The sequence below is a fragment of the Spermophilus citellus genome (genome assembly GCF_964194105.1).
Source record: "Spermophilus citellus genome assembly, chromosome: 4".
In the NCBI taxonomy this organism is placed as follows: Eukaryota; Metazoa; Chordata; class Mammalia; order Rodentia; family Sciuridae; genus Spermophilus; species Spermophilus citellus.
In genome coordinates, this window is record NC_138185.1 from 53,867,181 (window position 1) to 53,881,606 (window position 14,426).

At 42.9% G+C, this 14,426-nt stretch overlaps 1 protein-coding gene and 1 pseudogene across 3 annotated transcripts in view; both read left to right on the top strand.

The window, feature by feature from the left end:
* PCSK6 (proprotein convertase subtilisin/kexin type 6) overlaps positions 1-14,426 on the top strand; it is a 189,365-nt gene that overhangs the window by 122,240 nt on the left and 52,699 nt on the right. For both annotated transcript variants that reach the window (XM_081291142.1, XM_081291143.1), the window contains exon 13: positions 2,120-2,256. In XM_081291142.1, coding sequence (XP_081147268.1) covers positions 2,120-2,256 — 137 coding nt within the window. The remainder of the gene's footprint in view (positions 1-2,119; positions 2,257-14,426) is intronic.
* On the top strand, positions 7,146-7,826 carry LOC308648481 (transcription factor BTF3-like; annotated as a pseudogene). Its single transcript has one exon. The product of its transcript is annotated as a transcription factor BTF3-like (transcript).

Below are 14,426 nucleotides of genomic sequence, written 5' to 3' on the forward strand. Positions count from 1 at the left end.
CTCTTCTGCATCTCTGGCCCAGTGTTGAGCCCCTTGGGATGGCACAGAGCACATTCTGCTGGTGTATGTGGATCTGCTTGATTGCTGGGTACTGTTTTTTGTACCTGTGCCACAGAGCATTTTAAAAACTGCCCTGAGGCCACTTGGCAGTCACCTGAGTCTTGAAAATTTGTTCCCCCCCCACAAGATAGATTTTGTGGTTATATCAAGATTCTGGTTTTAGGATCTATTACCTTCTACTTTATTCCACATCTTACTTAATTTGGCAGCCTTTTCAGGTTGCCAAATTTTTTCACTAAGAATAGGTTGATGTTTGTAAGGACTTCAGCTCTTAAAAGACAGTTTGTCCTTGTTCCAGCCATAGTGTGTCAGGTTCCACTTGGCTTTGTGTTTGAAAATCAGCCTCGACCTTGGCAGTTTCTTTGCAGAAAGCACAGAATATCCCCACACCACCCCTGCACTATTCTCCCTGCAAATAATGTTGCCTTGATGAACGTCTTTGTACTCCAGCGTTCAGAGAGCCCTTAAATTGGAGATGGATTCTTACATCACAGGAAACATACGTATGTAAATTTCTAATAAATAATAAAGAACCCTACGTTAAAAAATTCTTATTCCAAAATAAAAATAGAAAATTAGACTATGAAGAAAGAGGAAGAGAGACGATTTCAGCATTTTTCCTTTGAAGACAAAAGACTGAGGAGGACTCTCAAGCTTGGTAGAAAGAGGGTGTTGACTAATTGTGTCCTGTTTCTACTTGAACAGAACATGAGAAATGGATAGAGGGAGCTAGGGTTGTAGGTCAGTGGTAAAGCATTTGCCTAGCACCAGTGAGGCCTTGGGTTTGATCCCCGGTACCGCATAAAATAAATAAATAAATAAAACAAAAGTATTTAGGAAGGAAGGAAGGAATAAAGCAATGGATGGAGGCAGAAGGTCCAGAGGCTGGTGAGAACAGTCAAAGACCTTCCAGTCTGGAAGACAAAAAGAGGCTCATCAGTACCTCCAAGAGGGCTTCACTGGGGTAGATGCAGGGGAGCCTTCTCCTCCTCCTCCAGCCCAGGAGTGCCTCCCACTGGCCCTGGAACACAACCAGGTCTGTCGTCATTGTCATCTTCAAATGCAGCTGTTCAAACTGGTCCATCCCTGGAGGTTCAGGGGCATCACTTTTCCCACAAGTTTGAGTAGTTGTTCATTTTTTCTAATTTGTAAAAATAGTGCACAGAGCTATCTCTAAGACAAACATGGACATTGCATTCATCCAACAAATACTCATTTTCGAAAGCCTTCCTCTGTGAATATCCTTTGGGGGCTTACGTGGGTCCTGTGGCCCAGCCTCTGTCTACTTTTGTGCATCTAAGCTCTGGGGTCATGGGTTCTGTGAGATCAGTCCTGGGGTGGGAAGGGAACAAATAACTTATTCAGGAAAGTGGCACTGGGGACATTGGTCAGTGACCTGTTGGTGGTAGAAAGAACATGGAGGAGTCATGATGCCCCTTTCCCACATGGAGTCCCAGCTCAGCTAGTTACTGGTGGTTGGGCTGCAACAAACTAGCAGCCTGGGATCTCTCCTCCATAAATTAGGATGGGAGGCACTGGGCATGGTGGCATACACACCTATAATCCCAGCAATTTAGGAGGCTGAGGCAGGAGTATCATAAGTTTGAGGCCGGCTTCAGCAATTTAGCAAGACCTATCTCAAAATAAAAAATCTAGCTAATAGATCTGGCTGTAGATGGTAGATTACCCCTGAGTTCAGTCTCTAGTAACCCCCCCCCAAAAAAATTAGGATGAGTGGGAAGAGGCCACACAGAGTGATTCCCCTTCTTTTATTGGGCATGTGAGGCCAACCTGCCACTCTGAATGTTAAAACAGTTTGGGGAGATAGTGGAGGTGAGACTCAGCTATGAGATTTTGAGAATAATCAACATTTGAAAACTGCATGCTTTCCTTTCCCATCATCTCACCTCCCTGGTCTAGAGGTGTGCTTCAGCAGGTCTGTAAGGGATCCCAAGGAATAATTCCTCTGGTGCACAGAACCCTCCTTGAGCTGGTCCCTTTGCTCAGCCACCCCAGATCAGGGCCTTCTCGTTTTCTAACACTGCATTTCCAACTGCAGATTGCTGGATTTTTCCAATGAAGGCTTCACAAACTGGGAATTCATGACTGTCCACTGTTGGGGAGAAAAGGCAGAAGGGGAATGGACCTTGGAGATTCAAGACATGCCATCCCAGATCCGCAACACAGAGAAACAAGGTCAGTGACTCTGGGGCATTTAATTTTAACTTTTATATTTCAACCTTTTTAACTCTAGGCCTTTATTTAACTATAGTGTCTCTGCTAACTTTTTGTTTTGAGGAGGCAAAATTCATGGAACCTAAAATTCGCCATCTTAATGATTTCAAAGTATACGGTTCAGTGGCTTTTGGTAGACTCACAATGTTGTATAACCATCATCCTATCTAATTCCAGAATATTTTCATTCCCCCAAAGCAAAACCCCATACCCATTAGGGAATCAATCAGTCTCTAGTCCCTCCTCCCCTCCCAGCCCCTGAAAGTTTCTAATGTACTTTCTGTCGCTGTGAATTTGTCTATTCTGAACATTTTATATAAATGGAATAACATAATACGTGGCTTTTGAGTCTGGCTTCTTAATGTGTTTTCAAGGTTTGTCCTTGGTGTAGTATGCTTTGGAACTTTATTATTTATGGCCAAACAATATTTCACTGTATACATATTCCATTCATTGTTTACCATTCACCCATTGATGTTTGGGTCATTTCTACCTTTTAGTTATTGGAAATAGTGCTCGTTTGAACATTCATGTGCAAATTTTGGGGTGGACATGTTTTCGTTTCTCTTAGTTGTATAACTTGGAATAGAATTGGTAGGTTATATGGTAACTCTAAGTTTAACTTATGTATTTTGTGTGTTGCTGGGAATCAAACCCAGGACCGCACCAGTGCTAGGCAGGCATTCTAACGCTCAAGTACCTCTCCAGCCCTATGTTTAACTTTTTCAGGAGCAGCCAAACTATTTGCCACAGTGGCTATGCCAATTTACATTCCACCAGTGATGTGTGAGAGGTCTGGTTTCTCCACATCCTCCCTAACACTTGTTATTTACCTTTTTTTATAGCCATTCTACTGGGTGTGGAGTGGTATCTGTGGTTTTGATTTGCATTTCCCTGATGACTAATGCTGTTGAGCATCTTTTCATGTTCTTGTTGCTCATTTGTGTATCTTCTTTGGAGAGAGATTTATTCAAGTCTTCTGACCCTTTTTAAAATTGGATTGCTTTGTTGTTGTTGTTGAGTTGTAAGAGTTTTTATCAGATAAATGATTTGCAAATATTTTTTCCATTTTTTTAATAGAGAGAGGGGAGAGGAAAGAGAGAGAGAGAGAGAGAAGAGAAAGAGAGGATTTTTTAGTATTTATTTTTCAGTTTTCGGTGGACACAATGTCTTTATTTATTTTTCTGTGGTGCTGAAGATCGAACCCAGCGCCTCGCGCATGCCAGGCAAGCGCGCTACCGCTTGAGCCACATCCCCAGCCCATTTTTCCCATTTTTTAGGTTCTTTTCACTTGGGTGATAATGGCCTTTGTAGCACAAAGTTTTTTAATGCTGATGAAGTCCACTTTGTTTTTTATGGTTGTCATTTATGCTGTTGGTGTCATATTTAATAAATCATTGCCTAACCCAAGATCACAAAGATTTACTTCTATATGCTTTTTTTTTTCTTCCCAGTACTGAGGATTGAATTCAGAGGTGCTGTATCACTGAACTACCTCCTAAACCCTTTTTAAATTTTATTTTGAGATAGAATATAGCTAATTTATTGAATTTGCCATCCTCCTGCCTCAGCCTCCCAAGTCCCTGGGCTTACTGGCTTGTACCACCTTGCAGTACTCTTATGTTTCCTTTCAATGGTTTTAGCGCTTATATTTAGGTCTTTGATTCATTTTTAATTAATTATTATATATGATATGAGGTAAGGATCCAAATTCATTCTTTTGCATAGGGTTGTCCGGTCATCCAAGCATTATTTGTTGAAAGAACTCTTCTTTCCCCATTGTTTGAACTTGGCACTCTTGTCAAAGTCATTTGGTCAGAAGTATAAGGAATTTCATTCTGGACTCTCTGTTCCGTTGATCTATGTATCTGTCTTTATGCATACCAAATGTGAGTCTTTTATAACTTTGTTCAGCTATACATACATATGTTGAGGGGTACCGGGGATTGAATGCAGGGCCTCACATGAGGCAAGTACTCTACCAATGAGCTACATCTACAGCTCAATATTATTTTTTGGTAGGTTTTAGTATACAAGCTTTTTTAATGCCTTTGTTAAACTTATTCCTAAGTATTTTATTTTATTTGGTGCTATTGTAAATGGAATAGTTTTCTTTTTTTTTTTTTTAAAGAGAGAGTGAGAGAGAGAGAGAGAGAGTGAGAGAGAATTTTTTAATATTTATTTTTTAGTTTTCGGCAGGCACAACATCTTTGTTGGTATGTGGTGCTGAGGATCGAACCCGGGCCCCACGCATGCGAGGCGAGCGTGCTACCGCTTGAGCCACATCCCCAGCCCTGGAATAGTTTTCTTAATTTTGGTTGGTACCCTTTCATAAGTCCTTGTGGGAAGCCATTCTCGCACGTGATTGGGCACCTCCCTGATTTGGGTGTGAGGCGTTCTGGCTAAACTGTGTCGGAACTAATCCCCACCCTTTCTAGGTGCGAGAGCCCATCCGTGTGAGGGTGTGACTGACCATTGACCCTGAGACCAATCACCGACCCTGACCTTGGAATGCTGTCCCCCTCGACCTTCATTGGATGGAATTTTCCCCTGAATTTCTTGTTCCCCAATAAAAGGCCACTCTCTGGCGTGCCCTGCCTCTCTCTCTCCTGCTAGTCTGTGTAAACCTCGCTGCCCCACCAAGTGGCTCGAGGCAGGAGGTAAATTGAGTTTTGTGTGTTTATTTTGATCTCACTAGTTAACTTCTATGCACGAAACTCTAGTATGAAGCTAGTGTGCGGGTCACATGGTTGAAATCCTTTCAGTTGATAAATAATTACTACTTAACCAGTCTTTATTGAATGCCTATGAAGACCCAAACATGGATCTAGGTAATGGGGGAATAGTCAGGAAAAAAAAAAAACAGAATAATCATCACATCTTACTCGAGAGTCATTTACAAAGGGCAGTAAATAAGCTCCTCCTGCAGCTCTTGTGGATTCAGTGAAGTGCGTGGACTGTGCTGGAGTCTTGCTTTCCTGTGGAGGACTTTTCCCAAGACTTGCTTTCACTGTTCTCTCCTTCTTTGTGCCCTACTGTGAGGACTATCCCATTTCTTGATCACTCGTGGGTACTTTAAGAGCCTTCTCCTATCCTGGTTCTTTACCAGTTCTCTGTAGCACATAGCTTCAAGGGTTTGTTTTGGGGTTTTTTTTTTGTTGTTGTTGTTGTTGTTTTTTGTTGTTGTTGTTTTGTTTTATTTTGATTGTTTGTTTGTTTAACTAGGGAGGGAAAAAAAAGAACAATGTCTTGCTTTCTGCAGAAAAGTTGACTTTAAATGATCAAGTTATCTGTAGGAATTTTTCTCTCTCCCCAAATCACTTACTTTCTGGTTTAAAAAAGAAAAACTATTTTTTTTAATTATTTTATTGTTGGTTGTTCAAAACATTACATAGTTCTTAATATACCATATTTCACAGATTGATTCAAGTGGGTTATGAACTCCCATTTTTTCCCCGTATACAGATTGCTGTGTCACATCAGTTACATTACCATTGATTTATAAATTGCCTTTCTAGTGACTGATGTATTCTGCTGTCTATCCCATTCTCCACTATCCCCCCTCCCCTCCCCTCCCCTTCTCTCTTTCCACCCCCTCTACTATAAATCGTTTCTTCCACTTATATAATTTTTCTCCTACTCCTCCTTTCCTCTTATATGTAATTGTGTATAACCCTGAGGCTCACCTTCCAGTTCCATGCAATCTCCCTTCTCACTCCCTTTCCCTCCCGCCTATCATCCCTGTTTAATGTTAATCTTCTTCTCAAGCTCTTCGTCTCTACCCTGTCCTTGGTTACTCCCCTTATATCAAAGGAGACATTTGGCATTTGTTTTTTAAGGATTGGCTAGCTTCACTTAGCATAATCTGCTCTAATGCCATCCATTTCCCTCCAAATTCTATGATTTTGTCATTTCTTATTGCAGAGTAATACTCCATTGTGTATAGATGCCACATTTTTTTAATCCATTCATCTATTGAAGGGCTTCTAGGTTGGTTCCACAATCTTGCTATCGTGAATTGTGCTGCTATGAACATCGATATAGCAGTGTCCCTGTAGCATGCTCTTGTTAGGTCTTTAGGGAATAGACCGAGAAGGGGAATAGCTGGGTCAAATGGTGGTTCCATTCCCAGCTTTCCAAGAAATCGCCATACTGCTTTCCAAATTGGCTGCACCATTTTGCAGTCCCACCAACAATGAACAAGTGTACCCATTTCCCCGCATCCTCGCCAGCACTTGTTGTTGTTGGACTTCTTAATGGCTGCCAATCTTACTGGAGTGAGATGGTATCTTAGGGTGGTTTTGATTTGCATTTCTCTGACTGCTAGCAATGTTGAGCATTTTTTCATGTACTTGTTGATTGATTGTATGTCCTCCTCTGAGAAGTGTCTGTTCAGGTCCTTGGCCCATTTGTTGATTGGGTTATTTGTTATCTTATTATCTAATTTTTTGAGTTCTTTGTATACTCTGGATATTAGGGCTCTATCTGAAGTGTGTGGGGTAAAGATTTGTTCCCAGGATGTAGGCTCCCTGTTTATCTTTCTTATTGTTTCTTTTGTTGAGAGAAAACTTTTTAGTTTGAGTAAGTCCCATTTGTTGATTCTGGTTGTTAACTCTTGCGCTATGGGTGTCCTATTGAGGAATTTGGAGCCTGACCCCACAGTATGTAGATCATAGCCGACTAAAAAAAAACTATTTTAAGAAAATATTACTTCCAGCCTCCCTCTAGCTGCCATCCTACGTCCCCACGTGTGTGCGCCTAATCTCTCAAAACTAAAATTTTGGTCTACCTGAGACCCCCTGAGCGCCAACCCTAGTCCCCCCACGCAGCCCCATTTCCGCTCCAACAAGATGAAAGAAACTATCATGAACCAGGAAAAACTCACCAAACTGCAGGCACAAGTGCGCATTGGTGGGGAAGGAACTACTCGCAGAAAGAAGGTGGTTCATAGAACAGCTACAGCAGATGATAAAAGACTTCAGTTCTCCTTAAAGAACTTAGGGGTAAACAATGTCTCTGGTATTGAAGAGTTGAACATGTTTACAAACCAAGGAACAGTGATCCACTTTAACAACCCTGAAGTTCAGGCGTCTCTGGCCGCAAATACTTTCACCATTACAGGCCATGCTGGGACAAAGCAACTACAGAAGTGCTACCCAGCATCTTAAGCCAACTTGGTGCAGACCGTCTGACTAGTTGAAGGAGACTGGCTGAGCTCTGCTCAAACAGTCTGGATGGAAAAGCATCACTTATTGCTGAAGAGGATGATGATGATGAAGTTCCAGATCTTGTGGAAAATTTTGTTGAGGCTTCTAAGAATGAGACAAACTAAACTGATCAACTTCTGAAGAAGAAAAACTTGAAGAACCTACTGGGAGCTGCTATTTTTTATTATGACAGCTTTTTAAATTTTTTTGTTTATGGATCTGATAAAATCTAGATCTCTAATATTTTTAAGCCCAAGCCTCTTGGACACGGCAGCTCTTTTTGGTTCTTGCTTATACACAATTTATTCTTTCAGCTAATTAAGCTGAAGAAGCCTGGAAATAAAGTTTGAAGCAAAGTTGAATAAAGTTCTTTGCCTAGTAAAAATAAGTAAATAAATAGTACTCTAACAAACTCTAAAAATATAAAACCTAAAACTTTAAGTGACCTGAAGTTTACATGTCAAAAATGTAAGCTCCTAAATTTTTTCTTTTTAAAGTCCCAAAGTTTATCGGCCTAGTATGAACAATCAAGGGTCAACTTCCCACGCCAGCTGCGCCCTCCAGCAGTCATTACTCTGGGCACTATGAGCATTCCTGTACTAGCCCAACCTGCCTGCTTGCCTGGGAGCCTGGTGACTCTTCTCTTCATTACTATGGACCTGTGATGTTCACTTGTACCATGAGCAGAATGCAACAAGCCCTACCTGTGTCCTAAGGCATCATCCTTCCTTCTCCTGCCCGTTAGGCTCACACCCATGCTGTGGAGCCTTCTTTGGCTCTGCATCCCCTGTAGCCACTGCCTACTTCTCTGCAGTGAAGTGGCCTGCTATGGCTGTCCACTGCTCACTCCCAGCCCACTTCTGACCACATCAACAAAAAACTGGGGCTTCTTAGGGTCCCACAGGGTCTCCATGTGTCCAAGCCAATGTCTCTATCTCTGTCCTCAGCAGGCTGTTAAAGCCAGAGCCTGTGTCTCTAACAGGCTCCATACTCTCTCTGGAGACCACATGGTACTATGGGCTTTGAAGCCAAACTCTTACTAATACTGCGACCATGGACAAATCAGTTAGCCTCTCCGGGCCTCTGTCTCCTCATTTAGAAAATGGGCTGCTGATGTCCACACCATTCAGTTGTTATAGGATAAAATCAGTCAATGAAGGCAGGGTGCCAAGCACAGAGCCCAACACACAACAACACTCAGCAGCTCACCCTTTCTAGAAGTACCTTCCTCATGCAGCTGCAGGATGCCATGTCACTTGGGCTCTCCCCACCTCACCTGTCTCCCCTGTGGATCCTTCCCCGACGCAGCCCTGGGCATGCTCCTGGGTCTCCAGCTTTGTCTTTGGGATCTCAAGCAGCCACACTCAACACTCTGATGACAGTGCTCATTATCTGCCCCCCATGCATTCCAGACCTGCTCTGCAACAGCCTCCAAGTCTTCTGCACATGGGGTCTAACCAGATAATCTTCTAGACTCACCTGCAAAGCTGCCAGTACACCTCCACCATGTTCCATTTCCCTGTGCATCTCCGGCAGAATTTCCCAGCTGCTTCTCCAGTGTTCTCATTAACATAAATAGCCTTCTTGTCAATTACTTGCTCAGCCAAAACTCAAGAGTCAACCTCCAGTTCTTCTCTTTCTCTATCAGCTACTCCTAGAATACATCTTCATCTGCCCACTTCCTCCATCCAGTCCCCTGCTGACCATTGCTTCCTGCTTGCCCTGGCCTCCCTACCTCCACCTCTAGCAGCTAGTCACTCCCCACACAGTAGCTGATAATATTTTAAAATACAATTCATATGACCATGAACCCCTGATAACTTCTCCTTGACCTTCACGAATTAAAGCAAAACCCTAATCTCTTAGCCTAACCTGCAAAGCTTCCAGTACCCCTCCACCATGTTCCATTTCCTCTGTCCTATCATAGTGACCTCCTTTCAGCTCCCTGAATATGTTCAGTTTTACCCACCCCAGGGCTTTTGTATCTGCTGCTCTCCTCTGGAAATGCTTACTCTCCCCGATGATTCCCATGACTGAAGCTCAGACATGGTCTCCTCGAGAGTTCTCACCTGAACATCTTTGGTAGAGATCTTCCTTGCCCCACTAATGCTCCCACTCCATGTTGCTTCTATGAAAACATGGAGGTTAGAGATGAGAATGAGAGGAAATCAAAATTTGCTAAGATTCTTATTTTTACCTTGACAGGGCAAGGTAAAAGGTCATCTTTGATTCTTAACCCTGCTACAAACGTACCAAATCAAATGTCTATGTATAATCTAGTGATAACCAAAATTCAAATCAAGATGCTGACCTTCCACATCACTAGAGGAAAATAAGGATGAAGAAAAATTGATCAACATACCAAAAGAAAAGAAATGAAAGAAAGAAAGGCAATTTTGAATAGGTCCACAAAAAATCCTAAATAAAACATTAGGAGGTGTAATTCATTGTACTATTCAAAGAATGATACTCCTCTTCAAGAATGGAGGCTTAGCCTCAGCAAAAAGCAAGGTGCTAAAGCCCTTTCCTGCTCAGTCCGGTGCTGCCACATCAGCTCCCTGCTTCCTGCCCCCACAGCACTCACCAGCACCACCTTTTCTTTAATGCTGTCTGGAGCCTTGTTGCATGGTCTGTGATAGGTACACCATAGATGTTGACAAAATTGATTAGTGCCATTGAAATTGTCTGTAATCAACACATGACCAGATGCTGTTCATGCTACAGAGGACATAGGATCAGAATATTCAGGGACACTTTCCAAGACTGGCTCCAAATTAAGTCCTGACATAGGCTGATCTCCTCACTTATGCACGATTAGAATCTGGGTCTTTGTTGTTAGGTTGAGATGAGAGCAAAACAAACATCTTGTGGGTGTTAGCAGCTCTGACCTTTGGTGACTTTTTAGAATTCAAAGGTGGGGACACATTCTCCAGTCTTGTCACAGAGACCAATGCACATTCCCAAAGTGGCTTCTGGGAAGGGCTTGTTCTGCATGAGTTTTACCCTGTACAGAGACTCCTGAACGAGGTCTTTGCCAGAAAGGGCAAGTGTCAGCAGGTGGCTGCCATAGTTGAGGCACAGCAAACCCTTCCTTCTGTGCCTGTGGGGAGGGATTTCTTTCTCTGGGCCTCATGCTCAGCACATCCAGGCATCCAGCTGCCCGCCTCTTGCACAGCTGAAGTTCCACCTTCGTTCCGTCAGCACCTTTCCACCTTGGGAATCACACCCTGCGGCTGCGGTCAAGCCTCTCCAACATGCTCCACTTGTACTTCTTACCTTATTTGAGCATCAACCTTAGAATTAGGAGCTTAGGTGGCAGCTTCAGCCTCCTAGGATAAAGATGATGGGATGAAGAGCAAAATAATGAAGCCAGGGGACTCAGATAAAAATGAAGTAGCCTTTTCCTAGACTTATTGTGTGAGACCAGCACTTTTTTTTTTTTTTAAGTACCGGGATTGAACTCAGGGGTACTTGGCCACTGAGCCGCATCCCCAGCCGTGTTTTGTATTTTATTTAGGGACAGGGTCTCACTGAATTGCTTAACACCTCACTGTTGCTGAGGCTGGCTTTGAACCTGCAAACCCCCTGTCCCAGCTTCTTGAGCCACTGGGATTACAGGCATGTACCACCACACTGGCAAGCCCAGCACTTTTTTTTTTTAAGTTTTGAAAAGTTTACTTTTTAAAATTTATTTATTTATTCTAATTTGTTATATATAATAGCAGAATGCATTTCAATCCATAGTACACATATAGAGCACAATTTTTCATGTCTCTGGTTGTACACAAAGTAGAGTCACACCATTCATATCTTCATACATGTACTTAGGGTAATGATGTCCATCTCATTCCACCATCTTTCTTACCCCCTTACCCCCTCCCTTGCCCTCCCCTTTGCCCTATCTGAAGTTCCTCCATTCCTCCCATGCTCCTCCCCAGATCCCATTATGGACCAGCATCCTTATATCAGAGAAAACATTTGGCATTTGTTTTTTGGGGATTGGCTTACTTCACTTAGCATTATCTTCTCCAACTCCATCCATTTACCTGCAAATACCATGATTTTATTCTCTTAATACTAAGTAATATTCCATTGTGTATATATACCACATTTTCTTTATCCATTCATCTGCTGAAGAGTATTTAGGTTTGTTCCACAGTTTAGCAATTGTGAATTGTGCTGCTATAAAAATTGATGTGGCTGTGTCCCTATAGTATGCTGTTTTTAAGTCCTTTGGGTATAAACTGAGGAGAGGGATAGATGGGTTAAATGGAAGTTCCATTCCAAGTTTCCCAAGGAATCTCTATCTTGCTTTCCATATTGGCTGCACCAATTTGCAGTCCTACCAGCAATGTATGAGTGTGCCTTTTTCCCCACATCCTCACCAACACTTACTGTTGTTTGTCTTCATAATAGCTGCCATTCTGACTGGAGTAAGATGAAATCTTAGAGTAGTTTTGATTTGCATTTCTCTAATTTCGAGAGATGTTGAACATTTTTATATATTGATTGATTATATATATTTTATATATTGATTGATTATATATTGTCTTCTGAAAAGTGTCTGTTCAGTTCCTTGGCCCATTTATAGATTGGGTTATTTGGGTTTTTTTGGTGTTAAGATTTTTGAGTTCTTTATATATCTTAGAGATTAGTGCTGTATCTGATATGCATGTGGTAAAAATTTGCTCCCATTCTGTAGGCTCTCTGTTCACCTCACTGATTGTTTCTTTTGCTAAGAAGAAGCTTTTTAGTTGGAATCCATTCCATTTATTGATTCTTGATTTTATTTCTTGCACTCTAGGAGTCTTGTTAAGGAAGTCGGAGCCTAATCTGACATGATGAAGATTTGGGCCTACTTTTTTTTCTATTAGGTGCAGGGTCTCTGGTTTAATTCCTAGGTTCTTGATCCACATTGAGTTGCGTTTTGGGCATGATGAAAGAGAGAGGCAGCCCAGCACTTTTGAGGTCAACCTGTAATAAACCCTCTCCCTGTTGTCTCTGCAGTGTCAAAACGGGAGGCTCTGTGTGTCCTAAGCGGCATTTTTCTGATGAATGGTTGAGGACATTCTGCCATGTGCCAGAGCCATACAGATATTCAGAGGGCACAGAGAGTCCTGAGACGCAGTTCTGTTTTGGGGAACCAATAATTGCATACACAAGACCCCTAGCACCAATGACTCAGGAGTGACCCTGAGTTCAGCAGAGCAGGTAACCCCCAGCTGAAGGAAAAAGGGCTTTAGGAATGGGTACACTGTAAGGCCTGCCACATTTCAGAATTTCCCTGTGTTCATTTGTTCTTTTTTACCTCAGTAAAACAGAAAATCGGTATCCATAATAACTCATTAATGTGCACATAGGGCCTAGTTTCTCTCTTCACCCAAACACTGATTATAAATGCCCTCCCTGTAGGCTACTCTGTCCACCCTAGGAGATGCCCCTAGGTAAAATGAAATGTCATGCAGTACCCATGGGTCACCTGCTTCACTCAGCCTACCACCTAGGGGTAGGAAACCTCAGGATTGGCTTTGCTCACCAGGCAGTAGATGGACCACAGATGGGGGTCCCCCATGAAACAGTAAGCCTTCCACATCTGATTGGAGGGCAAATAAGGGAGGGGAGTGTCGGGCTGAGATTTGGGCCTCAGTGACAACCTTCCCCAACTCTCCTCCTCTGGGCGCAAGTCTAGAGCTGCCCCCAGGGGCTTCCTTGAATGCAGAGCAGAGATGAGGGGTTTCCTGGGAGATGACCCGAGGAAGGGCTGGCTACCAGAGTGAAGACATTCTTGTGCCCAGGGATGATTTGATCATAGGCAGGTAAGGCTGTAGAGAAAGGAGAAATCAGGACATCAGTCTAAAACGATCTCTAGAAATGGTGATATTGCCAGAAAAAAAAAACATCTAGCAATATGGGTTACAGGATGCTCAGGGTGAAAAGGTACTATAAGAATCAAGTGCTTGTGTGCCCTGAAAGTTCACTGAGGCATTATTCCACTGTGCCCATGAACCTGGTCCCAGAGTCAGTTTTCTCTGAGGTCACACCCAGGAGGCTACATCAGAGGTGACAAGATAGCCTACTGAAGGGCATTTAGAATCAACCCTTGGGTGATGAGGGGAACTGGGCCCTATGTGCACATTATCACTCTGTTGTGGATTCATGATTGCTATACAATAGGAAGGAGGAGAGGGAGGGAGGGAGGACTCCTTCACAGCTAGTGTTCTTCATGATGCAGGGTGATCCCCAACTTGAAGCGTACCTGTCAGTTTGAACGTTGCACACCTCAACCTGGAAGGGTAACCAATGACCAGGTTTTCCACCAGTTCTGGGATCCAGCTCCTGGAGTTTAGGAGCCCAGGAGGATTGTCAGGATCAGCGGCCCCATTGGTATTAATGGTGCCAGGGTGTGAACTGATCTGAATGGTGTGACCTTTCACGCCCTGGTCATCTGGTGAGCGGGGCCTGTGAGGGCAAGATCACTGCTGGTCTTAGTGCCTGGCATAATGCAGCAAACACCCAGGCGTGGTGCCCGGAAAGAGCAGCACCAGGCTCATTTCTTCACAGGAATCCCAAGAACCTGTTCTTAGGGTAAGGTACCTCCCTTCTTAGTTATTCATTTCAACCTCCCTAAAAAATCTCTGCAACTCAATCACTTAAAAAAAAAAGGCAGGGAGCTGGGTTTTAATGTATGCTGGGTAAAAAGTACTTGAAAATCTCAGCTAAGACCTGGAGTTTATTAAGTAATTAAGTGATCTGAATCATATGCTAGCTGGAATCATGCTCACCTCGTGTCATATTGAACTTGGCTTATGCAATTACTTTTAAAACCATTTTCTAAGACTGAGATTAGTCATCCCTTTTCCTCTTTAGTTCCTAAACCAAAGGAAGGGTGTTCCTTCTCCCAGGATCACTTTCCTCCAATTAAGG